Below are 26,528 nucleotides of genomic sequence, written 5' to 3' on the forward strand. Positions count from 1 at the left end.
CATGGATTACCGGTTCATTTTGTCTGTCAACACCTGACTCAGGTAAGTTCTATTGTTTTTACAGCTAGCTAATTTTGATAATAGGAGCCTGTTAAGTGGGGACTGCCCCAATGAAGCCGACACACGAACCCCGACACACTAATGACCTGACACTGATTAGTTGTCAAGTATTTGAACTCAGTGTCAAAGTATGCCAACTATAAATGCTTTTAAGGCCAGACACGGCACCTTAAATTGACATTTTTGCTTCAATCTATCAAAATCGAGATTTTGATATTTTTCATTTATTCAACACATGTACTTCGCGATACAACATGCTGTTTTCGATATAATGTCTTTAAATTTGACATAAACTCCTAAAAACATCATCATATCTGTGGAAATAGTTAAATATGTGTGTAATCAAACTCTGAAAACACTGATCTTTCACCCGTAACCACGCCCCTCTAGCGTAAACGAACCCATTCATGTTATACATCGCTAGAAAGCTGATCGTTTCCGCCATGTTGCTGGTCAAAAACATTCTAAAAATAGACATTCCACGTGAGGATATCTTCACTTTCCCGCGACAGGTATTCTGTACGAAAACATCCTTATAAGGCAAAGTATCCCACAGTGCAGCATTCGGCAAGGCGAAATGTCCCACAATGCACCATTCGGCAATCCTCGTTACTTCCTTATATGGCAAAACGTATCCCACAATGCACCATTCGGCAAATCAACAAAACTTCGCCCTTTCCCGGTAGCATTCAAAATGGCGTCTGCTTAGCGAAAATATTGACCGAGAAACGTCGTATTTGAGATATTCTTGACTAACGGTTGTTGTATTCTGTAAAAATGAGATTAACAAAGTCAAAGCACGGCTACGTGAAGAATACGAGGCGCAGTTGCTGCAGACATGCTTCAAATACAGTGTCAGTGGTTGACCGCGCGATCAAGCTTGTGTTAGATTCTGACAGCTTTGACATTTTCGATGTATTGGAAACATGTAGGGACCACGCCTTTGAGGAAAATATTCCACAGGAGCCTTTGAAGGTAAGAATGGATATTCACGTATAAAACTTTCAAAATTTAAATCTTTTGAAAACCTTCGATCTCATTTCTGTGACAATGTATGTCAAACTGATCGATCATACCAATGGGTGCGAAGGGACCGAGTTTGTGTTGAGGCAACTAAGTAATTTTTGTAATGTGAACTGGATTTTAATTTTTTTTCATTTTATTTTTTTTTGTATATGAATTGTTTCATGTATTTGGAATACATCCCTTCAGTAAAGTGAGATTTTAAATGTGTTTGTCTGGTGGCAAAGTAGAAAAAACCATGACCAAACTTATTTCCTCATTTTCTCCATATACGTCATTAGCGATCTTAGTGCACATAGTTCTCGGTTGTTAATCACCCAATTTGAATGAAATTTTGTGTACATATAGGCAGTTGATTACTTTATGCAATAACAGAGAGACTTTTTAAATTTTCTTCCCCGATTTCTTTTTAAAAAATAAAATATGAGTAAAAAATCAACTCCAAAAAGTGATGTTTTTAAAACAAAATTTTAAATAACATAACAGTCTTTTTTAAATATTTTCTCTCTGTCATTGCACCCTACACAAAGCTATGATGTAAAGTTGAAATTGTTTAGATATCTTTACTAGTTTTAGAGAAAAATTTTCACTAAGTTTCATCATTTTTCAGGCTTTCGGCGGCCATCTTGGACGTTTCCATGGCAACCAGTGGCATCATCACCTGGAAAAGACTCTTTATCAATTGTTAACATGTATACCTCTAAGTTGAAACTAATTAAACCTAAGAAATACTTCATAAGCATTTTGTCATATTTGAGGTGCAGTGTCTGGCCTTAACGCTAAACTTTACGCACTGCCTCAGTTTATTGTATAATTCACGTATATTCCGCATAAATATCATCATGTAAGCACCGAACTGACAATTGTTTTAATGACTTATACTAATCTTCCTAAATGCTTATACTCTTTCACATTCCCAGGAGTTGGCAGTCTATAGCCTGTTTTTTTTTATATATTGCATCATTTACCTTTTAATTATTAATATATATCTGAACTATTGCTATTGCTAAAGTGGCTTTAATTTTATTTATTTTTATACAATATATTTACTGAAAGGAATACAAGCCCGTACACAACTCAATGATCCAATAAGTTATAATTAATATATAATAAAAGTTTGAGCAATGTTTCTGTGCAGAGTCAACTCACCTTTTATTCTTATATATAGATATCACTGTTTTATTATTTCTTTTCAGATAAAGAAAGCGTCTGATCCTCAATTTGACAAAGCAGACAACCGAAACCTGGACTTGCCCCATTCATCCCAATCTAGAGAAACGGAACTAAGTGTGCCTAAAGCACATAGCTGGGCAAAGTCCATTTATAGCCATTCGTCCTTTCACCATTTGCATGTTTAGTACGGTTATTGTGAAGTTTGTGTGCATGGTAGTTGGAATATGATGCTTCATTACATTACGAATAAACAAGAATGTGAAGGAAAAAAGTGTATAGTTTGTTCTTGTATCATCAGTTTGAATCCACATTTAATATTGTGATATCCACAGACTGATGCGTCAACAATTTACTTTTGTTGTCTTGTTCATCTAAGCAATGATACGAATCTACTATTCCTTCCCCAGGCACATTCAGATTGACTTATAACACCTCGTGAAAGCTAAGTTTCAGTCAGGAATGGAAACCATCACATGACCATAGCTTCGTGTCAGTTTCCATCACCGGAGCTTAGAGTATCCATTATGGATTCTATTTGGAAACTAGGTCACCCAGTTTTACTGAATGGATACCAACTGGATGTCAGGATGGTAAACAATTACACATTTTTTTTACTTAGTTCAAAACAGCGCAATGGAAACCAACATGAAACTACATTTTCTACTTTTATGTTGGTTTCCATTTAGTGAGATCTGAGAGTTGCAAATTCCAGGTATGGAAACCAACAAGAAACCCCCGAACTTAGTTTCATTTTGGTTTCCATTTACAGAAATACCAAAATCGCATTTCCAAAATGGAATCTAGTTGGAAACTCAGTTAGTGAGTTTCAGGGAATGGAAACCAACTGGATTCCGCAATTACCCACATTACGGATGGTCATTTTTGCAGTGATAGAAGTCCATGGAAAAACATTTGGTGTTGTGTAACCTGTATTACGTTTCGCGCTTGCAAGGTTGACAACCAACATGGCGGCCGCGCACTGCATCATGGGTACTGAAACCGCTCTGGCGTATACTGATGTCACTTATTCTCGCGGTACTTACGAATATCAGCTGAAAAAATAATATAAACAGTTCTTTTCGTATGTATGCTTGTTGTTTTTAAATGAAGAGATTCCCCCTCTAACATCTGCATCTATCAACTGCTTGATCCATCAAGTGAATTACCTCACTTGAGCTCAATGAAAAACATTCGTTGTTTTCACATTAATTTCAGACTCGCTGTGCGCATGCGCAGAGCGTGTAAAAATATCAACTGGTCAATTCCTCTTTGGACGTACGTTTACCGATAAGTTGAGATGTTGATACCGGTGTCACAAGGACGACGCTGCCACTGGTCACACTGGATAGCACGTTGTCTCGCCGCTGACTTTTCCTCCTGTTTTCGCGGTATAACGAGAAAGTAACGTTATTTAGGTGTAAGGAAGGGGAAACTTATCGGGAACGGCGGGGGAAAGTTACGATTTTTCCAAGTTGGTTAAAACTCACAAATATTCGTTACGTTTCAAAATTTTGATAATTCACAGACTTGGGTTACTCCCTAGTTACTGGTCAACGATGTAAACAACCGCTAAGTATCACGCATCGGCTACCTCGGCAGAAAATGTGTTTACCGTGAGAAAAGGAAACCCGCGAGAATAGGAGACGGCCCTATATACTAGTATTTGGCCCACCTCGGCCCGGACCGACTTTTTGGCCATCCCGTCTCTTCAACCGGGTCCAGGGGTTTAGTGAGTTTGGCTAGTATTGGAAAGCTGAAGAGAACTCATGATATTAATATCAATGGATCCGCCCCTGTTGTAGGAATGTTATGGAGTCCTTGGCACGTAGCTGTTGGCGTAGAGCTTTCAGATTTTATTACTCGCCCGTTGAAGATACTGCAATGTAATATTTCCACTTCAATATTACACTAGTGTAATACCGCTTGACGCATGACGTCAAAATGGTTCAAAGTTGTGACGTCACAATGCTAATGTTGATGTCGCGATTTTACTAGACCTTGCTTGACTTGAAAGCTGTGTGTCCTCACACTGTAGGCAATTTCGCGGCAGTTTCTGTCAATTTATGTTGGCGAGTAATAAACAGAATACTGAACTCGCTTCATTTTTATTAAACTCGTTAAAGATTTAGTATCAAACTCGCTTTCGCTCGTTTGATACCAAATTTAATAAAAATGGTATTACACGGAAAGTCGTTTAGTATCCTCTATTTACTGCAGCCCGAGCCACATACAACCGACTGTAGACAACGCGCAGGAGTTACCTCCCTTGTACCCTCGCTCTAGTTCCTGTTTACGGAATTTTCCGAATACCTCATTCAACCTTCAATTTTCACGCTGCGTTGATCAAGGTTAAATATAGCTGTCAGGTAATTGCCCACTTCCCTTTATCATGGCACAGCCGAAAGTATACGTAACACGAAGAGTGCCAGCTGAAGGTTTGGAGCTATTGAAAAAAAGCTGCAACGTCTTCGTGTGGGACAGCGACGATGTTGTACCTAGGGCTACTCTCCTCGAAAAGGTCGCCGGCATGGACGGACTGTTCTGCACCATCAGTGACATAATCGACAAGGACGTCCTAGAGGCTGCAGGTAACTCGAAGTCTCTCTCCGTATGACCAAATGTGTGTGTTTTTCACCTGTCATCAGTTCCGATTTAAATTATGCTCGATGTAAGACAAAAGTAACTGGTGAAATCAAGAGTTACCTCCCTTCCCTTATCGATCAGGTTTGGGTTGCGTTTTGTTAAAGGAAACTAAAACAGTTGTTATGGTCACTGGCGGGTCCGGAGGGAATCATGATTGCAGACAATTGCATTGCGCTGTTATGTGCATACCACCCCAAGCCACCATTTAAAAAGAAATACTCAATCCGCTTCTCATTGTCGATACATATTCATGATATTCCGACCATTGTTCATATAATTGAGTATAATTATGAAATAATCATTCTTCATAATAAATAAGAGAATAATGTAGGTATAGTCAATTAATTATACGGTTGTAATTCATGTTTCATTTTAAAACAGTTGAGACAAGCCGTCAAGCGGGATGAGCTATTACGAAATTACCGTAAATCGCCTTTTATAATGCATGTCGGGGTGACTATTATTTGACGTTAAATGCTCACTGTACACAAACTATTCTGTATGTACATCGTTGTGGTCAATTTCAGTGGTCAGAGTTGTTATAAAATGTGCTCGGTGTTGAACTGTCTCAGTTTCCTTGGTCCGATTGATTGTGATTATCACACAGGAGTTCGTCACGTAGTGATGTGTGATGGAATACTCTCGGTGAGAAAGTAGGGCAAGTCCCTCGTGGTGTACACCAGTAGTGTAATATTACTCCTTTTATATCCTTCATGAACACATGATGAAGACATGATTAATAACAGACAGTCACTTTTTATGGAATTGCAGGTAGAATGTGAATGACATCCATCCTAAAATTAATGTACAGAGTAAGTGACTACCCCCATCCCACGCTTGTCCTGTCCAAAATGTACAAAATCAATGACCCCCACCCCCAATACGGAATCACTATTCACAGCATTATGTGCTGTAAGTTTTGAAATGTGTAAAACGGATAATTACTGGGTGTATTAAATTTCCAAAATAACAAGTAAATAATCACTGATAATAGGGTTCCACGAAACCACTAATGGTTTCGGAAATGGAAACGTTGCCGACAAACCTGAGTCCTCACAAAATACTGTTTATCCCAGTCAGCGAAGCCACCATGTTGTGAGAAATCTGTCATCGACGTCATAAGTCATCATTGCTGTACATATTAGTCAATTTCTTTGAGGTGAAGGTCGGTTGAACGAATATTAGTAAACACAGCAGCCCTATCCTTCCGATTACACTTTCAATATCATGATGTATATTTTGTGTATCGTCGTGAAACTAATGCCAGTAACTACATTTACCCTTGTATTCTTTGAAAGGTTTTGATTGTTTGAATACTATTTACATAGGAAATTGTCACATGTAGTGTAGTATGCCATATTGTCAGCCTTTACACAAGTGTTAGAAGATCATGTATACAGGTGGCCATTACTGCAGTATGTGCTTTAGTTCCAGTGATGTACAATATTCAATACATTGGGACTAGGTCAATAACAAGGGATTTAATTCAAACTTACATGTAAAACTGATACTATTAATGAAAATATTTTGTACATTTTATGAAATGTATAGGCACACTTATTTAAAGGAATTGTCTTGCTCATTATGGCGTAGAAAAAAATATGAATATTGATTAGTCCGGTGTGCGTTTGTCAGAAACGGTTTATGGTTCATTATCAATGTTTTCGATAATATAATCAATTCAAATTTGACTAAATCATATTGTGATGACAGGATATCGAACTCAATATTTATACGGAAATTGTTTAAAATATGTCTTTACTTTAAGAAATGTTACATTCTTATTCTAACTACATATTCAAACGATCTTATTGCACCTTTCATTGCTTACGTATGAAGAGAAACAGTCACATAATCATAAACATAGAAAATTTATGTCCTAACTAAATATTCAGGTGCTGTGAAATATTTTTCATTTACGTCAAATTGATGCCAAACGAGTTCGCGTGTCGCTCACAATAAGATGCATACTGAAATCGTCGAAAATGTTGATCAGGACACTATTTCAAAGGCAAAATCGTTCATTTTATGGTTTGTCGAAAGATTATTGAATTCCGACATGGAGTCAGAGGGTTTTTTATACAATCAATCGACATTTGGTGAGCTGTTCTAATTAGCAAAACAATGTCTTTTCTAACCCCACAAAATGTACAAAACATGCCGTGGTGCATTACTTATCGTAATTTCATTACATTTGAAAAATACGGCTGATACTCCCTTAATAATGATGTATAATTAGTCAGATTACATTTACACAAAGATGACAATGTGGGAATCTATAAGAACTAACTTACCTATTGGATAGGGCCATCCAAATCGCTATTACTTGCTTTCCCATGTTGTGTACATTGGCATCTATTCTTAAAAACTGTGAAACTACCTAAATGTATCCGCTCATCCTGGGAACTTTGTATTGGAACAGTTTCGTTCACCGTAAACAAAACATAACGTAAATACAGTGTCCATATACAGAATAAATTCTTTCCATGTGATTCGAAGAAAACTGACCTAATGTTAAGCATACCAGAGTTATGCCTACTTATCTTTTACATGCCCATGACTTCTCCGTCGACGTTTGATGCCACAGAGGAAAATGCACTTTTGACTTCCATTGCTGGCCATTTTTAATGTTGAGCATATAACGTTGTGCATCAGCACATAAATACATTTCATATACACTTTCATATACTTTCAGACACCAGGCTGCATTTTCTTCGCTCACATTTTCCGTAAAGATGACAAATCAATAAGTCATAACAGTGATTTTGTCGATGCACTGTGAAAAGCGGAAAAATGGACTGTTTTTAACGTATAACAGAATCATGGACAACGTTTACCAGTGTCTATTTCTTAAACCGCTGAGACAGTCGCACATATATTTATGCCAACGGATAGGAAATTTTATATTCTACATTTCTGTGTGATTTTATAGCCGCACACAGATTCAGAACCACGCGAACGCAATTCTCTCACAAGAATCACTCAAACCTTATGAAAATGTGTGTCTGAAAAAAATGTCAGCGCCCATGTGGTTAACAGGTAAACCATATGTCAGAGATACCTATGACTCGTGATGTGAGTTTTGTGGTAATATCAGTCTATTTCTATTTCCTATGGAACGTTTTGGTCTTTGTTTCCGGAGCAGAACTAAAAAACCGTTCAGTATTTTTCTACAGAACTACAGGATATATCAGTCAGAACTATAAGTGGTGCCTTTTGCTATTTACAGGTTTTTGGTGATTTATCATTTTCCGGGTTTCCATGGAAACGATTCGAACATAGTCTCAAGAGGGAGGGATGGGCTTTTTTAGCGCCATTTTAAACTGTGGTATGGTGGGAAAGCACGAACAGTTACACGCGCGTGCACGCACACGCACGCACACACGCATGGACACGCATACACGTAATTGCTTGTCGCTAAAATGCAGTAATTGTGAACGCGACATTGAGCCCCACGTCACCTTAGAACCTTCAGAGCAAAGTGTACTTAACCTTGGCTCAAATATCATGATCCTTGTATAAAATGCGTCTCTTCCATACACACTGGGTACATTGAGCCTACTGGCACCGACGTCTCAATTGAACTGATATGTCTTTGTTTAATAATCGCTAAGTTAACACCCATTACATCTCACCTTAAGACGAGGACATATGTCTGCTTGTTTACTTTATCTACCACTGTGTAAACGATGAGATATGTTGAAGGGGTCTTTTTGGAACAAGTAACGGTTCAGGTTTAAAATACGTTCAAAAGTATGATGTCGGCCTTGGGGGTGTAGGTGTGTGTGGCGATGTTACTGCTCAGGTGATTATTACTCCATCATGATAGTATTAACGTCAATATTTCTGTTATTATCAACGTGGATAACCGTGGCTTTAGGAAAATAGTTAATCATTTTCTTTGCTTGTCGCTCTGTGAAATTGGTTGTGTATAATTTCTTGAGTCACTTAGTCAAGCACACTCACGCACACACTAAAACAACAAACGCTGAAACAGAACGCACCCCCTTCCCACAAAAAAAACTAACCAAATAAAACAAAATAACAACAAAAACAAACATAATACCAAACCACTGTCATCTCGATTCGAATAACCGCTGAAATATCATTGATGTTTTCTGATAATATTTTCTGGTAATATTTCACAGAACATGTTAGGCATATGGAAATAGTTTTTGTCGTCACTCGTGCCTCACTATGTATAACGTTAATAAGAATACCATCCCCCAAAATGGATCTCATTTGTATGGTTGTGTAAATCGTTAGTAAACCGCTGAAATATCAGCGATGACACCAAGTGTTTGTCAAATATGGTGAGTATGACTTGCCCTAGATCAGAATTTAGTACTATGGTTGTGAAGTCATTCCTTCAGTTTGCCGAAGCCATAGGTTCGAATCCCCACATGGATTTAACATGTGAAGCCCATATCTGGTGTCCCCAGACGTATTACTGAGCTAACACCCATTACATTTTACAACATATGTGCGTGGCTGGTGGGTGACAGAAAGTTACCCCGCATCTCCACTGTGGCTGCAGTGTTGCTTTGCCATTTGTACATGAATAAACCTCGACCCGTTTGGGGAAGTAAATTGTTCTTTATTCTGAGCGAGTGTTACATTGAGCTCACGACCAACACCAACACTGGAGCCACTTCCCTTCCACATAAGAAAACATACCATAAGGTGAAAAAAACCCTGTGTATTCCACAAGGCAATACATACCACGGGTTGACATAACCGGTACATTATCCACAGTTCAAGATACACATAGTGCACAGGTATCAGACCATTTCGTGAGTAGCTACTTTCAACCCATACGAACCCTTGTCTGTAGATATGCTGCAACATAATACGCAAGGTTGATGGGTGACTGCTTTTGTCTTTTGTCTGTGTCTATTTTGTATTTCTATACATCCCGATTTACACACACACACACACACACACACACACACACACACACACACACACACACACACACAGAGAGAGAGAGAGAGAGAGAAAAATATATTTAATGTCATAGCATGACTCCCTGCCACACGGGTTTGTAATTGTAATTATCAGTGCCCAAAGGCAGTGTACTACAGGATGGCATAAAGTCTGTCTCACATTCCCTGAGGCAGATTATTTACCAAACTGTCTGGCCGTCCCTGCAATGCTAACTGATTTGTTATGAAGACACGATTTTTACATATTATTGCACAGTCCGTTTGATTTCATTCCAGACCATTGAATTGTTCAATAAAAGAAAATGTAAGTGCAACAAAACCTAATTTTGCAAAGTCACTTGAAATCAAAATATCAGCTCTGATTATTTGACTCACAATTCTGGACACCTAAAAACCATTACAAAAATGAATAATAAGAAAAAGTAAAGTAGATAAAGTACATTATAAATAGTTTAAAACTACAAACAACAGTAACAACAAAAGAGTACATACTTGCAGCCACTTAGGTCTCTGAGCCTAACTATGTGCAGGATTAATTATTGCTAATATTGCATATAACTGAGATGTTAAAGAGCAACAAACAGTTAACTGATTGTGGTTTTAAGCCGTTTTACATGTGTGGGGAATTGAACACTGGTTTTCGGACTGACGAGCCTTCACCTTAACCACAAAGCTGCTTCACTCAGTGTCAAGCAGATGAAAATGGTGAAGGTTGTGCAAGCTGGACTTCATTGTGCAGAGTGTGCTCAGGTTATGAAACTATACTTTGTTTTGGAATTTACAATTCCACCTCACTATTCCGTGAAACGGGATCACGTGAGATGTGCGCCTGCGCATAACCATCAGTTTTGGCCTTGTGCTAGCCACTGTCCTGACGGAATACTTAATTGCTCCAAGAAGAAATTAATTTATCAGCTGGGAAACGTTGAATATTCTCTTTTGCAAAGTACCACAACGCTGTTTGGTACGTTTGGAAACTTTTTCCACAAGTTTCCGTTGGATTTTCACTACTTTGAGGAGGTATTTGACCAAGACGCTCTAGAGGCCAGAGTTCAATATGGCGATATTGACAGGCACTGTTGACTGTCCACCTGCAGATACTGAACTTGTGAAGTCAGTAGAGTTGCTGGGAAAACCCAACCGTAAAAACAGCTTTGCAGTGGTACAAAACGAGGATCTCACTTTGCAATCACATTCAAGGAGCAGGCAACGTGTACGAGAGACCACTTCAACTTTGTCAGTTGAAGCCAGTGAAATGCAATCGGACAGGGCTATCCCGTCAACAACAGCGGGTATCACTACGGCGAACCCTGAGAAACACATGGAACAATTGCTGGGGGCATTGATTGAGATAGCCGAGAGCCGCGATGCGGTCCTATACAGTCAAGACATGACCCTGCATCGCGGCCGAGAACACCACCTTCATAAATCCTATTCAGATTCTAGCAGCAGATTACCCCTCGTATTTTCTTGAGATTTTTTAAATATACTTCCCGTGGGTTTTTGACTGAAAAGTCGATACCGATCTACTCCCAGATAATTTCCCTACACATACACGTAACTGTCATGTTTTTATGATCATACGTTTATATATTAATGGGCATGCTACCCGTAAACTTCGTGTTTCAACGATAGCGAGTTGACATGCTATGCGCATGCGTCAAATTTCTATAGTCTGTATCGGAAGATGTACTTCATTAGTGTTACGCAAAACTCACTCTCGTCTCCTGTTTCGCGCGCTCGTACTTAGGTTACAATCACTCTTATGTATAACGTATTTATCTGTTTTTGTGCCATGATTTATAGCTTTTCTTTGCAGAGAGGTTTCCGTTCACATCCAAACGAAACAGACGTTTAGATGGGATCAAGCACATTTATTTTTGTGCAATATAGTGCTCAGGACACTTAAGGGAGAACGATCTTGTCGTTTTCACTATGATTTTTCACTTCGACACATGTCCAAGAATGTCAAACATTCTCCAAATTTACACTCTTGTATTGTTAACAAAATCCGAGCAGACCTAAGTGTAAGATAAGAATGTTATTACTAGTATTAGTTTTTACACTTATAAATAATATTTTCCCGGATAATATGAATGTTTGAACTTAATCTGTTGTGTGTACTTGATCGTGTTTGTGTAGACGTATTGCTTGTTGCAAGGTAATTTGAATTTAGACGTCATTACATTTTTCTTTTAATCATAAAAAATGAGGGTTTTCTATTATGCATTTTGTTTAGTACCGGAATAATTTTCTATCCATTTTATAAGGTTGTGCACCCGTAAAAATCCGGGATAGATTTGATTTTCAGGATCACATGTCTGTCGCAAGAGGAGACTAACGGAATCGGATGGTCAGGCTCGCTGACTTTGTCCATAAAAAGCTCGATTATTTACAGACCGGCTCCATATGGCTGGAATAATTCTGAGTGTAGCTTAAAACTAAACTCACTCACTCAATTATACTTGGCTGTTCCTCAATGATTTACAAGTGTAGGTTTAAATAAAATATGAATGATATTTTCAGTTTCAGCTTTGCAGAAGGAATACAGAGAAACTACAATTTTAAATTTGAACGTCTTTATCTGGTGTCGGCATCCTAATTTCTGTGAATAATACGATGTTGTAATCATCTTAGCTTTGTCTTCTTCGTTGCTATTACTTACTGACGTTGTCAAATTATCTTTCGATATTTATGTATCAGTATCCTTTTGCCATTTTGATTAACTAATTTTTATCTATTTTTCCCCTTTAAACATCATCCTCTAAGCAACAGCGTAAATTAACCTGCATCCTCCCTTTGTAGTATGAAGTTCTGAGGTTACATGTATATGGATTTAATACTTTCCCCAATATACAATCAAATGATACAGATTCAGTTTCCACATCATAGGAGTTTTTATGGATTTGATAATATGTTTTCCAAGAAAAATACTTGAAAGGAGATATTAGTACAACAGATTGGTACAATGTTTCACTGTAGGAAAGTTATTAGTATTTCTTATTAACAGATATATTCATAAGAAATTATCCTGGTTATGAAATTTATATTATATACATGTTACATGACGTATATATTGTTATGGACAAAGGCGTTTAATGACTCTAGGTGTGTGTTCGTTACTAACTTTTAACGATATACTCGGGGTATTTTGTTTTTTTTCTGTTTTTGTTTGTGTTTGTTTCTTTTTTGTAATATACACGGCGTAATCACTTTAAATTGCCAAAGACATGATATTAAGCTGGTTATTAAACTTTACTTCTGCAAAAGCTGTACCAAAAATTAAAAAGCAAAAAGAAAACATAAAAACACAAACAAACAGAAAGACCCAACAACTCGAAACCGCGTACTTTACGTTTAGACATTGAAACACACGAAGACCTAAGTGAATTATTCCGTTGTTTATCTGTCAGGACATTCAAATGGTGATTGATTGATAACTACACTGGCAATATTTCAGCCATATGGTGACTAAAACAATTCATTTATTAACCCCGTGGAAGCGATTTGAACTTGTCAAACAAAAATGAAGCTTCAGGTAATCTCAGATTTGTTCTTTTATATGTAAGAAGTGAGGGCCGGTGGGATTTGTCATCTTCTAAAGAGTGAGTGAGTTAATATTTAACGTCACATCGGCAATATTGCAGCCATATCGTGACGAGAACATACGTGATATGAAAACGAAATATATATGCATGTTATGAAGAACCTGTCGACAAAGGACCGTAAAACCATTAGACTATCACAGTTAGTATTTAAAACTAGCGCGTCTTCTAAGCGTCTTCTACTGACTCATAAAAACAGATACAGTTATATTGTAGAAAGGACAGGAATATAACTAGATAATCACTGATAGAGAATTAAATTAAAATAAAGAAAAGACGTTAAGAAAAGGACTGGGGATAGATCACCGGGTATCTCGGTGACTTACAGTAATTTATCTACCTGCGTCTGGATTTACATGATCTTTCGTACCGCTGGCGATAGTAGTCAAATCTAGCCATATTTGGAAACCACAAAAAAAGTTTTAAAAATCTGCTAAGTTTGCATTTACGTAAGGTCGTGAGGTAGTAACTGTCTTAGGACAATACTTTTACACGTTTTCAACATCCTTTGAGGACAGAGCCGCAAACAATCTCAGTTGCAATTGAAACTACCAATTACAAAAGAAAAAATATATGTAACAACAACAACCCTCTCTGCAAAGAAAAGCTATAAATCATGGCACAAAAACAGATAAATACGTTATACATAAGAGTGTAACCTAAGTACGAGCGCGCGAAACAGGAGACGAGAGTGAGTTTTGCGTACCACTAATGAAGAACATCTTCCGATACAGACTATAGAAATTTGGCGCATGCGCATAGCATGTCAACATGTCAGCTCGCTATCGTTGAAACACGAAGTTTACGGGTAGCATGCCCATTAATATATAAACGTATGATCATAAAAACATGACAGTTACGTGTATGTGTAGGGAAATTATCTGGGAGTAGATCGGTATCGACTTTTCAGTCAAAAACCCACGGGAAGTATATTTAAAAAATCTCAAGAAAATACGAGGGGTAATCTGCTGCTAAAATCTGAATAGGATTTATGAAGGTGGTGTTCTCGGCCGCGATGCAGGGTCATGTCTTGACTGTATAGGACCGCATCGCGGCTCTCGGCTATGATTGAGACAGAGCGGGCGCAAGCTAATACCATCAGGCCCCCCTAAGTAATTGAAGGAATTACAGCAAATTTGAAGGAATTGCATCTCAAATGGATACAAACGCAGCCCACTCGCGAAACAATTGCAGCGATATCGGTAGTTTAGCGGTATTAATGGAAACACATCGGACCTATCGGAAGCAATGTCGGTAATACTGGAAACACGCTCGGCCATCTTCGGAGATTTTTCGGTCGCGAGCGGAAACTCACGCAGCAAAACATGGCGTCGTTGGAAGAAACACCCGTCTCGGTGACTTGTGTTTTTCGTTCCCACTATTACATTTTTATACCTATCCATCTTTGACAACCCGTGTTGAATGCGTTTAAGTATGAGGTGTTGTCGGGGCAATAGCTTATGTTTTTAGGAAAAGATAGTCACTCTAGAAGAGTGTCACAAGTCATGCCCCAGGAGGTTGTTTACATCTGAACATCGAAGTCGTGCCGATGATTACGAACGTGCGCTAGATATAACATCAATTTTTTTTGTAAAATGTGTTTAAATTTGTCAATTGCACTTCATAGAAAGAAAAATTATGGCTCATAAACTTCATGATGTTCGTAATCATCGGCACGACTTCGATGTTCAGGTGTAAACAATCTCCAGGGGCATGACTTGTGACACTGTTCTGCAGTGGCAATCTTTTCCTAAAAACATAAGCTATTGCCCCGACAACACCTCATACCTAAACGCATTCAACACGGGTTGTCAAAGATGGATAGGTATAAAAACGTAATAGTAGGAACGAAAAACACAACTCACCGAGACGGGTGTTTCTTCCAACGACGCCATGTTTTGCTGCGTGAGTTTCCGCTCGCGACCGAAAAATCTCCGAAGATGGCCGAGCGTGTTTCCAGTATTACCGACATTGCTTCCGATAGGGCCGATGTGTTTCTGTTTTTACCGCTAAACTACCGATATCGCTGCAATTGTTTCGCGAGTGGGCTGCGTTTGTATCCATTTGAGATGCAATTCCTTCAAATTTGCTGTAATTCCTTCAATTACTTAGGGGGGCCTGACCATGCAACAGATTGGTGCTGCCATGCTTGTTTTCAAGGAAAAGTTCGGGGAAACTGAAGAAATTTCCGGAAATTCACGGAAAGAGCCGAACATTTGTAAACAAAGCCGCCATGTTAGTTGGGAAATGAGGAAGGGGAAATCACGTCACCTTCAGAACATGATTCTGACTCGGAAACGGACTTGTTGGAGACTGATTTCTCACAGTTGGGAACTCATGACACAGTTGAGGAGGAGGAAGGTGCCAGTTTCAGTGAACTAGTCGCCGATTTGAAAGATTTCTTTGGTGAAGACGAATTCACATCGGAAAGCATTCACGGTGATTTGGCCCCGTCTATTGAGAACGGACTTACACAAACCCCAGTTCATGAAAAGATTAAGGATGTCATGTAAAAATACAAGCGACCGAGTAACTGCCCAACTTTGTTTGTACCGAAAGCGAATGAGGAAATATGGGCTGAGGCCAAGGCACGTACAAAATCACAAGATGTGCGGGCTCAGTACACGCAGGGGCTTCTTGTCAAGGCAACAATCCCGATCGTTCAATTAATGAATGAAATTTTGACCGCCATGGTATCCAGAAAAGAAGTGGACACCAAATCAGTGTTGACAAAATCGAAAGATGCCCTTCGTTTGCTGATAGCAGCTTTGTCTGATACTAATCAGAAAAGAAGAGAAGCCTTTAAGGCAGATTTGAGTGGACCTTATAAGAGACTGTGTCAGCCAAATGCTGTTATCACAACGGCGAATTTGTTCGGCGATGAGCTGGGAAAGAAAATAAAAGACATTTCAGACTCCAAACAACTCACAAGTAAACTGTCCGGGGAGAGGAACAAATTCCAAGGGGGAAAACATCGCATCTCCCCATATCAACGACCACATCATCAGATGAGCCCTCATGTTGCTCAGAGAGGGGGGAAAGCCCAGAGGGGTTACGGACAGAAGCACAACACAGGCTTCGATCAGCGTAGTGCTCAAGGGAAATCCACGGCCACGTTTTTAGCCAAGCGGGGGAGAGATCAAAAGGGGTACAGAAGATAGACAACAGTACCACAAGATCTCGCTGCCCCTCACAACCAGTAAGCCGGGTGAGTGCTACAGTAATAAACACCCCATGCAATTTCAAAGCTGGTAAAACTAGACTGTGTTTGAAAAACTGGAGAACTTTGACTACTGAGCAGTGGGTGTTGTTATCTGTAGATGGAGTGAATATTGAAGTTTTAGAGTTCCTTCATCAAACATTTATGCCAAAACCTATTATCTTTAATGATAATGAATTTACTAAAATGGATTTGGAAGTTTCACAATTATTACATAAGGAGGTAATAGAGAGATGTGAATTTTCACATGGTGAATATGTGTCAAACATTTTCTGTAGACCTAAGAGAGACAATTCATTGAGACTGATTTTAAACCTTAAGAATTTGAATGATGTGGTGGAAAATTACCATTTTAAGATGGACACTTTTAAGTCAGCACTGTACCTTGTGTACAAAAACTGTTACTTTGCATCAGTAGACTTAAAAGATGCATATTTCACGATACCAGTGTGTGAAAATGATCGGAAATATCTGCGATTTTATTGGAGAGACCAGCTTTTTCAATTTACATGTTTGCCTAATGGGCTCACCTCAGCACCAAGGATATTCACTAAGTTGTTAAAACAAGTGTTTTCCGGTCTCAGACAAAGGGGATTCTCTAACTCAGCATACATAGATGATTCTATCCTTGTCGGTGAAGATAGTGTTCATTGTGAGAAAAATGTGAAAGAAACTGTAGGATTGATGGATAGTTTAGGTTTTACCATACATCCAACTAAGTCTGTGCTTTCACCAACTCAGGAAATAGCCTACTTTGGCTTTCTTATAAGCAGTTGCTCTATGACTGTCAGTTTGACAGGAGACAAAAGACAAAAGATCACTAGTGCTTGTAAAGACTTAATAACATCTGGGACTGTCAGTATCAGAGACTTAGCAGGTGTGATAGTAATGAACCAAACCCGCACCGGTGGACTATGGTCAGTTGAAGAAAGTGTGAATCATATCAATGTACTGGAATTAAAAGCAGCATGGTTTTCCCTTCAGTCTTTGGCAAATAACTGTAGCCAGGTGCATCTTCGCCTACGGATGGATAACACCACTGCAGTGGCTTACGTTAACAACATGGGTGGCATGAAAGCAGACTGTAACAATGTTGCAAGAGATATGTGGATGTGTTGTATGAGTAAAGATATCTGGTTATCGGCAGCGCATCTGCCCGGGTCAGACAATGTTGAAGCTGACTGGTATTCAAGCAATTTCGCAGATGATAAGGAGTGGAAATTAGACTCACATATCTTTGACAAGCTAAACGATTGTTTTGGCACTCCATCTAGGGACCTATTTGCTTCACGTATCAATAAGCTGCTTAAACGTTATGTGTCGTGGTACCCGGACCCTTATGCAGAAGCAGTTGATGCTTTTACGCTATTTTGGGGTGATTCTTATGACTATGCCTTTTGTCCCTTCAGTCTGATCGGCAGAGTGTTACAGAAGATGCAGACAGACCAAGCAGACATGCTGATAGTAGTACCTCTATGGACGACGCAGTATTGGTTCACCAGACTTCTTGAGCTATCAAGCGATTGTCCCAGATTATTGCCGAAATCAAGAACACTCCTAACACTACCTAACAACCCTCTGTATCCAAAACTGAGGTTAGCAGCGTTCAGGCTGTCAGGAAAGGCCTGGAAAGTGAAGGTGTATCGAAACCAGTTGCAGACATCTTGTTGTCATCATGGAGAGATAGCACCCATAAACAGTATGGGACATATTTCTCAAAGTGGATGTGTTTTTGTGCTCAGAGAAATCTCAATTCCATGTCACCATCTCGAAACAACTGTTTAGACTTTCTAGCAGAGCTGTGATAATCAAGGTCTGCGGTATTCAGCTATCAACAGTCTGCTTTATCTTCAGTTGTGATGATAGGAGACAAACCTGTGGGACAACACCCCGGAATTGTGAGATTCATGAGGGGCATATTCAATCTGAGACCAGCCTTGCCCAGATACAGTGTTACTTGGGACGTGACCACTATACTTAACTACCTTCAAAACATGGGGACTTCACTGGACCTTAAAGCTACAACTTTGAAGTTGGTGTCTCTACTACTGTTGCTCACAGCACAGAGAGTGCAATCTTTGCACCTTATTGACCTTAGAAATGTAGATGTTAGGGATGGTGTAGTCAAAATTAGATTTGGGGATTTATTGAAACAATCTAGACCCCAGTATCATCAAAGGGAGTTAACTCTACCTAGTTTTAGTGACACTGCATTGTGCGTGGTGCAAACCATGAAAACTTACCTAGAACTTACAGAGTCTGTTCGAAACGAGGAAACAGCTCTGTTTAGGTTACAGCCCGGGAAAGCCACATTTCGAGAATTAGTAGCTGATTTTGGTGTGGCTCTCGCGGTAATAGTTACGGTCAAGTGATTACAGAATTTGGCTTTCGCGAGGTATGTTGTCAAAACAAACCGGACGGTGCTTATAACTACCGTAGTAAACACAACAAATATCGTGGTCTCATTCTCTTTCTTTATTTAGATTACAGTGTTTGGGGTCATTTGAAATAATAATGAAATAATAATGAAATAATAATGAGTAAAAATACGTAGCCCATGAAGGCAGTGACCTTAGGACTGGCAGGGGATTCCGCAACGGCATCGAGCCACACGTCTTCTATCTTGTCACAGGGCACCAGGGGCAAGGCAGCAGCTCGTCGCACCAACTTCTTGACTTCCCCATCTTCTTTGTAGTCACTAACCAGGCCTTCTTTCTGTACCCTCCTCCATATGCATTGCGTATAGTGAAAGAAGCACCCTCTCACAGAAGCAGCTGGAAATACACCTCTCACTGCATTGTGAGCTGCACGTTCAAAGTCCAGTTGTACAGTATGCGGGGCAAACTGCAAGCCTTGTCTTCCAGCAAGATCACACAGATACTCAAACATTTGAGTGTAGCATTCTGCGCTTCTGTTGGACAGTAAACAGTACACTAGTGGAACCATGTGACCATGACACCTCAGCATGTACACAATATATCTGATCAAACAATTTAGGACATGTATAGAACGTACCACCACAAAATACGGTGCTTGCAGTACACAGATGTTCGATGTTCTTGTCTGTAGTGAAGATCAGAATGTCGGCGTTGACACGATGAAGGAACTGATCGCCCCCTTCCATCTTTGCGTACTTGTCTTCAAGGTTGATTTCGGGTCGAATCTCAGGAAGGCGGGGCAAGGTCGTGTGTCTCTGACGATACAGAATGGTGTTCAGTGACTTGAATGATGGGATCTGCTTCAGCATGTCGTCTGAGATGATGTCGTGGTTCTGACGCAGTCTTGAGATCTCCTCGCCGTAAATAGTAGGTATGGGAGTCGTCTCTGTCCTTGCTCTCTCCATCAGTCTTGCTTTGAAGGCGTCGACTTGAAACTCGAAGGGAAGTGGGTCGTGGGAGTGTCCAAAAATCTCTATGGCATAGAGTATCTCGCCCTCAGTTGTGAGCCTGGCAGTACATTCTCTCACAACGCAAGACCAGTATCTTTTCCCCTGGCGACTACTTCTGCACCGAAACTTGAAGCCGTCATAGTACAAATGTAGACCACCTCTAACACTCTCGATGAATTTGATCTTAACTTGTGCATTTGCCATGATTGTGACACTTAGTGAGCGCAATGTCACTTATATATCTTATTTCTAACAGGATATTCTCAATGTCAATTAAGAACACGTTTGATCTCTAACTCGTTACTTACTTTCAGTAGGATGTTTTCATTTGAAATCACCCATGACTCAATGTCAATTAAGAAAATGTTCGATCTCTAACTCATTACTTACTTCCAACAGGATATTTTCATTTGAAATCACCCATACCGAGACGCTCTTAAAAAAAAAGACGGGACGCTCTTTTACAGGTAACGATAATCGGATTAGGTAATTAAGGTCCAGAGTAGGTGAAATGCAATCAACCGTAAATGTGGCTCTCGCGGTATATGTCATTTTTAAAATGTGGCTTTCCCGGGGTGACACCCTCTGTTTATAGCACTTCAAAAGCCACATAAAAGAGTAAGCAAAAGTACTCTGGCAAGCTGGTTTAAACTTGTGTTAAAAGAAGCAGGTATAAACAGACATTTTTAAGCCTCACGGTGTACGCTCGGCTTCAACATCTGCAGGTTTTCAAAGCAAAGTGCCACTGAAAACATTACTGAAGACAGCAGGATGGAAAAGAGACTGTATTTCGAAAATTCTGCCAGAAACCTGTAACAGATGAGACTCTGTTCTGTGAATCAATCCAAAGTTCAGCTGAAGATCCTGCCAATTAAATGCTTCTGACTCTAGACTAGATGTAATACACAATGATGCTTTCTTTATTTGATGATCACCAATGTTATTAAGGTTATTAAATGTTTAAATTTACACATATGTTTGTGGTTTTGTTTACTGGGTTTCATTGCAAAATGTGTCAAGTACTCTAAATATCTCACGTGATCCCGTTTCACGGAATAGTGAGGTGGAATTATAAAGTTAAACAAGACTTACCTGTAAGTACGCACATCTCACGTAATCCCTACGTCATAGCTCGGTGGAATTTAAGTCAAACTTCAACTAACAGGTAAGTCTTGTTTAACTTTATAATTTTTTTGCATTTGTCTTTCATTTTTGTTTCAGGGCACAGTTTGAAAGTCATCGGAACTATGTCTGTAGGCATGGCACACATTGATACACGTGAATGCGCAAAAAGAGGAATAGAAGTGGCAAATACCCCTGACGTCGCTTCTGACAGTGCAGCTGAGTTGACGGTGGCGTTGCTTTTGTTGACAACGCGACGGCTTGTTGAAGGGGAGTATTTGCATTTTGTTGTCCTGGTAGAGTACGTCACCAGGGACTCTTACGTCACCTAGAGATTCTTGGGGCAGAGGACATCTCCTATACCCTATGCTTATTGTCTACACCTTTATTAGCTAAGATACATAGCGTTCACTACATGATCGCTATGCCGCACCTCCACAGGCCGCAATGGTGGAAATCCTTTGTCGCACTTTCGCGCACTCGTTACGACTATTGCGCACGAAAAACGTATATGAATGGCTTCTTTGTACTCATACCTACATGTGCGCCCTAGTTTCGTTATCAAAATATTAAAAATAAATATTTGCAAGCTATCAAACATCTCAGTCGATCGATCGCATGTGAGCGGCGCCATTTTAAATCACGTGACGCGAAGGGATTCCCTCCCTAAAATAGTAACACACCTGTTCCAGACCTCGCTGCTTGTTTATAACAAATTTTCATACACTTTTAGATAATTAAAAGGATTGTGTGAAGACTTTCTTTCCCAATCAAGACTGACTGACCAACCAGTCCTTTCAACAAGTGTTTTGAAAGGAATTGCTCTGGAGTTTTCAATGCTTTCTACAATATTCATTATATTGGATCATTGCTGCCTCCTTGACAGTGCATTGGTGTTTCTGTACTACTCCTAAAAGTTTGACTACAAAACATAGTTTACTAATAAGACATATTGAATGTAGAAACTAAATAATTAATGAGTTATCGAAATAATTATCTCTAAATTCCATTTATGCTTAAAAAAAATAAAAAAACCAAAAAACGTTAACATTCCTCAGTTCACATTTCTACTGCCTTGAATATCACTTTTAATATTTCCATGTTGTGTTCGGTTTCAAGCAACCAGCTTCAATCCTTGCTGCACATCTCTTCTTTTCCATATTAGCAAACAAGTAGCAAAACAGTGTTTGTTATGTTTCAGTTATAAACAAATACCAAAATATGGGGATACAACTAAGAAGCATTTTTTAAATGGGCAAGGATCAATGAAATAACAGCACAAAGGCAAATATCATATTTAAACTCTTGTTCACATACATCATTGATGAAAAAGGTTTTATTTTTTAAGTCACTTATATACTTCAATGAAGTCTCAGTTGAAGAAACTCCATTTGCAACATGACAGTACCTCTTCCTCTTTGACAGCAAAAATAGCAGAATTTCCAAATTATCAACGAAGTATTAGTTCAGAAAAGTATGCTTTTCAAGGTGCAAATTTTATTGACTTATATTGAGAACTTTAACAATGATAAGTATATGAAATTGTACATGTACATAGCTCTGAAACCGGTTGTTACTTTTCAGCATAAATTGGAATAAATATGGATCAGAGTCTATAGTGGTGCCTTTTGCTATTTGCAGATTTTTTCATTTATATATTTCTTGGTTGTTATGGAAATGATTGGACTAAGTGAAAAAGAGCAGGGTCAGTCAGTGTAAATTGTAAACGAAAGTCTTCACACAATCCTTTTAATTTTTTAAGAATGTATGAAAATTTGTTGTAAACAAACAGCGAGGTGTAGGACACGTGTGTTATTATTTTAGGGAGGGAATCCCTTCGCGTCACGTGATTTAAAATGGCGCCGCTCACATGCGATCGATCGACTGAGATGTTTGATGGCTTGCAAATATTTATTTTTTGATATTTTGATAACGAAACTAGGGCGCACATGTAGGTATAAGTACAAAGAAGCCATTCATATAAGTTTTTCGTGCGCAATAGTCGTAACGAGTGCGCGAAAGTGCGACAAAGGATTTCCACCATTGCGGCCTATGGAGGTGCGGCATAGCGATCACGTAGTGAACGCTATGTATCTTAGCTACACCTTTATCCGATATTTTTGGGCGTTGCAATCACTGTACAGAGTAGCATCCCTTAGATTCGCCCAGTTTTGAGCGAAATTTTCTATTTTTGTCAGCAATCATTCTCATAGGTAATTTGAGTGAATTTCCTTTATAGTCTAATGTTAATTTTTCACTACGGCGGATACCCATGGAGATCCGGGTTAGAATTGGTCTTCACCAACCCATGCTTATCGTAAGAGGCGACTGGTGAGGTGGTTAGGCTCACCGACTTAGTTGACACGTCATCGTATTCCAGTTGGGTAGATCGATGCTCATGAGTGGATTGCCTGGTCCCTACTCCAGTATTTACAAACTGCAGCTATATAGATGGAATATATAGAGGATGCTAAACGTCCTTCCGTGTAATACCGTTTTTATTAAACGAGTTAATGATTTGGTATCAAACGAGCATCTCTAACGAGTTTAGAAAAAATGGTATTTCACGGATATGAGTTTAGTATTCTGTTTATTACTCACGAACATAAATTGACAGAAACTACGACGAAATTGCCTACAGTGTGAGGACTCACAGCTTTCCGCGAGTCAAGCAAGGTCTAGTAAAATTTCGACAATTTAGTATTGTGACGTCAAAAAAGCCATTTTGACGTCATACAAGCGGTATTACACTAGTGTGATATTGCCGTAGAAACATTACACTACAGTATCTTCAACCGGCGAGTAATAAAGCTGAGTAGTTGAGTGCGGCATTAAACTACAAAGAAACAAACTCTATTACCTCATTATCAAGACTCCCTAAAAGGTTTTTGTGAATTCAACCGGTTTTACCTTGTGTTCCAGGTGTCGAAGCAGTCAAGGCAGGAGAGTGGAGCTTATGGCGGCCCATGTGGCTGTTAGGGGTGGAGAGCGTCAACCGCACCCTTGGGATTGTCGGAATGGGAAGGGTGGGCTTTGGGGTAGCCAGGAGAATGAAACCTTTCGGTGTTGGTCGAATCATCTACCACGACGAGTACCAACCAGGTTATGCTGCTGATGTTGGTGCCGAGCTTGTAGACTTGGACACCCTGCTCAGCGAGTCCGACATCCTCTGCATCTGCTGTGCCCTCACCCCCCGCAGCCGAAACATGTTCAACGCCAGCACGTTCGCCAAGATGAAGAAGTCCGCCATTTTGATCAACACTGCCAGGGGAGCAATTGTTAACCATGACGAACTCGCCAAGGCTTTAGCACAGGGGGACATAGCAGCAGCCGGCTTAGACGTCACGGAACCAGAACCGCTCCCTACGGACCATCCTTTGATGTCCCTGGACAACTGCATCATACTGCCCCATCTTGGGACCAACTCAAAGGAGACCCGGATCAACATGGCGACAAACACAGCGATGAACATAACATCGGTTCTCTGCTGTGGGCAGGCATAGTTTGGCCTTATTTCATATTGTTAATTGGTGTACGGATCTATTTGCAAGAGTATTGTCCGGTGTTGGAAGTAAATGCCACTTAAATATACTCCTTAAACATGTATATATTTTCTTCTCTTTTTCTAACACAGGGTAATATGATTAAATAAAAAAATGAACGTTTTGGTTTTTTTGAAAACGTAGAACTGGTGTTGAAAGTCCAGAACCTTGACATAGCAACAATGCAATATTTATTAATTGTGTGTCGTGTAATCTAGGATAGTATTGGCGTACACAATTGCAGGTAATGGAGCACGTACCTGTAGTGGGGCACAATTACGGTGTTGTGTGTTACTCATAACAGCAGTTGTCAGGCCCAGCGTAACAAACAAACAGCCTCTAATATGTGTATTCTTGGGCTGCAGTGATTCACCTAGACCTCGATGCAATTCGATTTTCGATATTTGTGACTCGATTCTATCTTCATACGAGTGGACACATCAGAGTCAGCAATGTTATTGAGAAATACATGACAACTTGGCGATGTTAGAGTCAAAATTACTTTCTGTCCATTCAAATATTGAATCGAAATAGTGATAATTGGTGTCGAAAATCAAAACGAAGGTGTCAGATTCTATTTTCGATGAATAAAACCAAACTGTTGCAGCCCTAGTGTATTCTGTATTATTTGTAAATGTTTATTTGACACTGACCAACAGGCAGCCAATGCCTTTTCCAATTTTGACTTTTGAGTTGTCCAATCCATTTGCTAGGTGATGATATTAGAACGTCTTCAGTGTGTAATATGGGAGTGAATATATATCTGTTTCTGTGTTGGCACACTCATGTAGATGAACAATAATCGTTTTTTGTTATTCTGTGGAGGCTGTACTAAATGGTTATTAAATAACTATCCGCACACATGTTTTTGTTTTATTTGTTAGATAGCTCTGCAAAGGTCGCACGTTACGCCTTCCCAGAAAAGGAGACTTCACTGATGCCCCAAACCTCCGCCCTATTGCATGTTTGAATAATCAGTACAAATTATTCACAGGCTGTTTGATAAACCCTATGTCATCCTGCTGCTGTCCTAATGAAGGAAATGGCGATAACACGACACGAAATGGCGATGAAGCGACATAACGATATGGCGACATTGCGATATGCTCACTTGTTAGGTCTGCTCATGTTCAAACGGAAAGCGAGGCTCCGTCGCCATTTGGAAAGTAAAGGGAAACGGTTAGGTATTTCAACAGCGAATGTCCTACATGATAATATTCATTTATTTTCATGCTCATTGACTATTTGTACTGATACTAGGGGCTGGCTTATTGTTATAAGCGCATACAAACGGTGCCAAACTGTGGGCAGCCCGCCTACCACATTGAATGTACAAGAATATTAGACGGATTGCCAGGCCGACAATCGGGTTAATTTCTTCAGTTTACCTCCTTCTAGCGAGTCGTCTTGGCGCAACATTTTACCCTTGCCAATTTAAAAAGGATTAGCGAAACAATGGAAGTGGCGGGTTGAACATCGGGTGCGAGTCAACAAATAGTTTTGGAAAACGTATTTACGCCTGTCAAGATGACTGGTTTATTTCCAACATGTATTTTCGTTACGTCACAGCACAAAGATGTACATTTTATACTTTCGTTCGTTCATGTATTCATAATGTATCATTCACAAGCACTTCCTCATACATTTTGAGAAATTTACATGTGAAGTACATATATTTTAAGTGCTTTTCATGTGGGATCAGAAGCACGTCTCATACATTTATTAAATACATTCAGACATTCCAATTAATCCATCACATCGACCATACCAGATTTTAACATAGTCCTTTTGCAAAGTAAATTAAGT

General features: G+C 39.4%; 2 protein-coding genes across 2 annotated transcripts in view; both read left to right on the top strand.

Annotated features, from left to right (window-relative positions):
* Window positions 1-26,528, top strand: part of LOC137268052 (G2/M phase-specific E3 ubiquitin-protein ligase-like) — a 56,411-nt gene that overhangs the window by 20,566 nt on the left and 9,317 nt on the right. The window lies entirely within an intron of this gene.
* On the top strand, window positions 4,557-25,581 carry LOC137268051 (glyoxylate reductase/hydroxypyruvate reductase-like). Its single transcript, XM_067802553.1, has 3 exons — window positions 4,557-4,844; window positions 21,280-21,448; window positions 24,101-25,581. The coding sequence occupies exons 1-3, from the start codon at window positions 4,646-4,648 to the stop codon at window positions 24,681-24,683; spliced, it is 951 nt and encodes a 316-aa protein (XP_067658654.1). The 5' UTR covers window positions 4,557-4,645; the 3' UTR covers window positions 24,684-25,581.

The sequence above is a fragment of the Haliotis asinina genome, chromosome 16, assembly GCF_037392515.1.
Source record: "Haliotis asinina isolate JCU_RB_2024 chromosome 16, JCU_Hal_asi_v2, whole genome shotgun sequence".
Classification (NCBI taxonomy): domain Eukaryota; kingdom Metazoa; phylum Mollusca; class Gastropoda; order Lepetellida; family Haliotidae; genus Haliotis; species Haliotis asinina.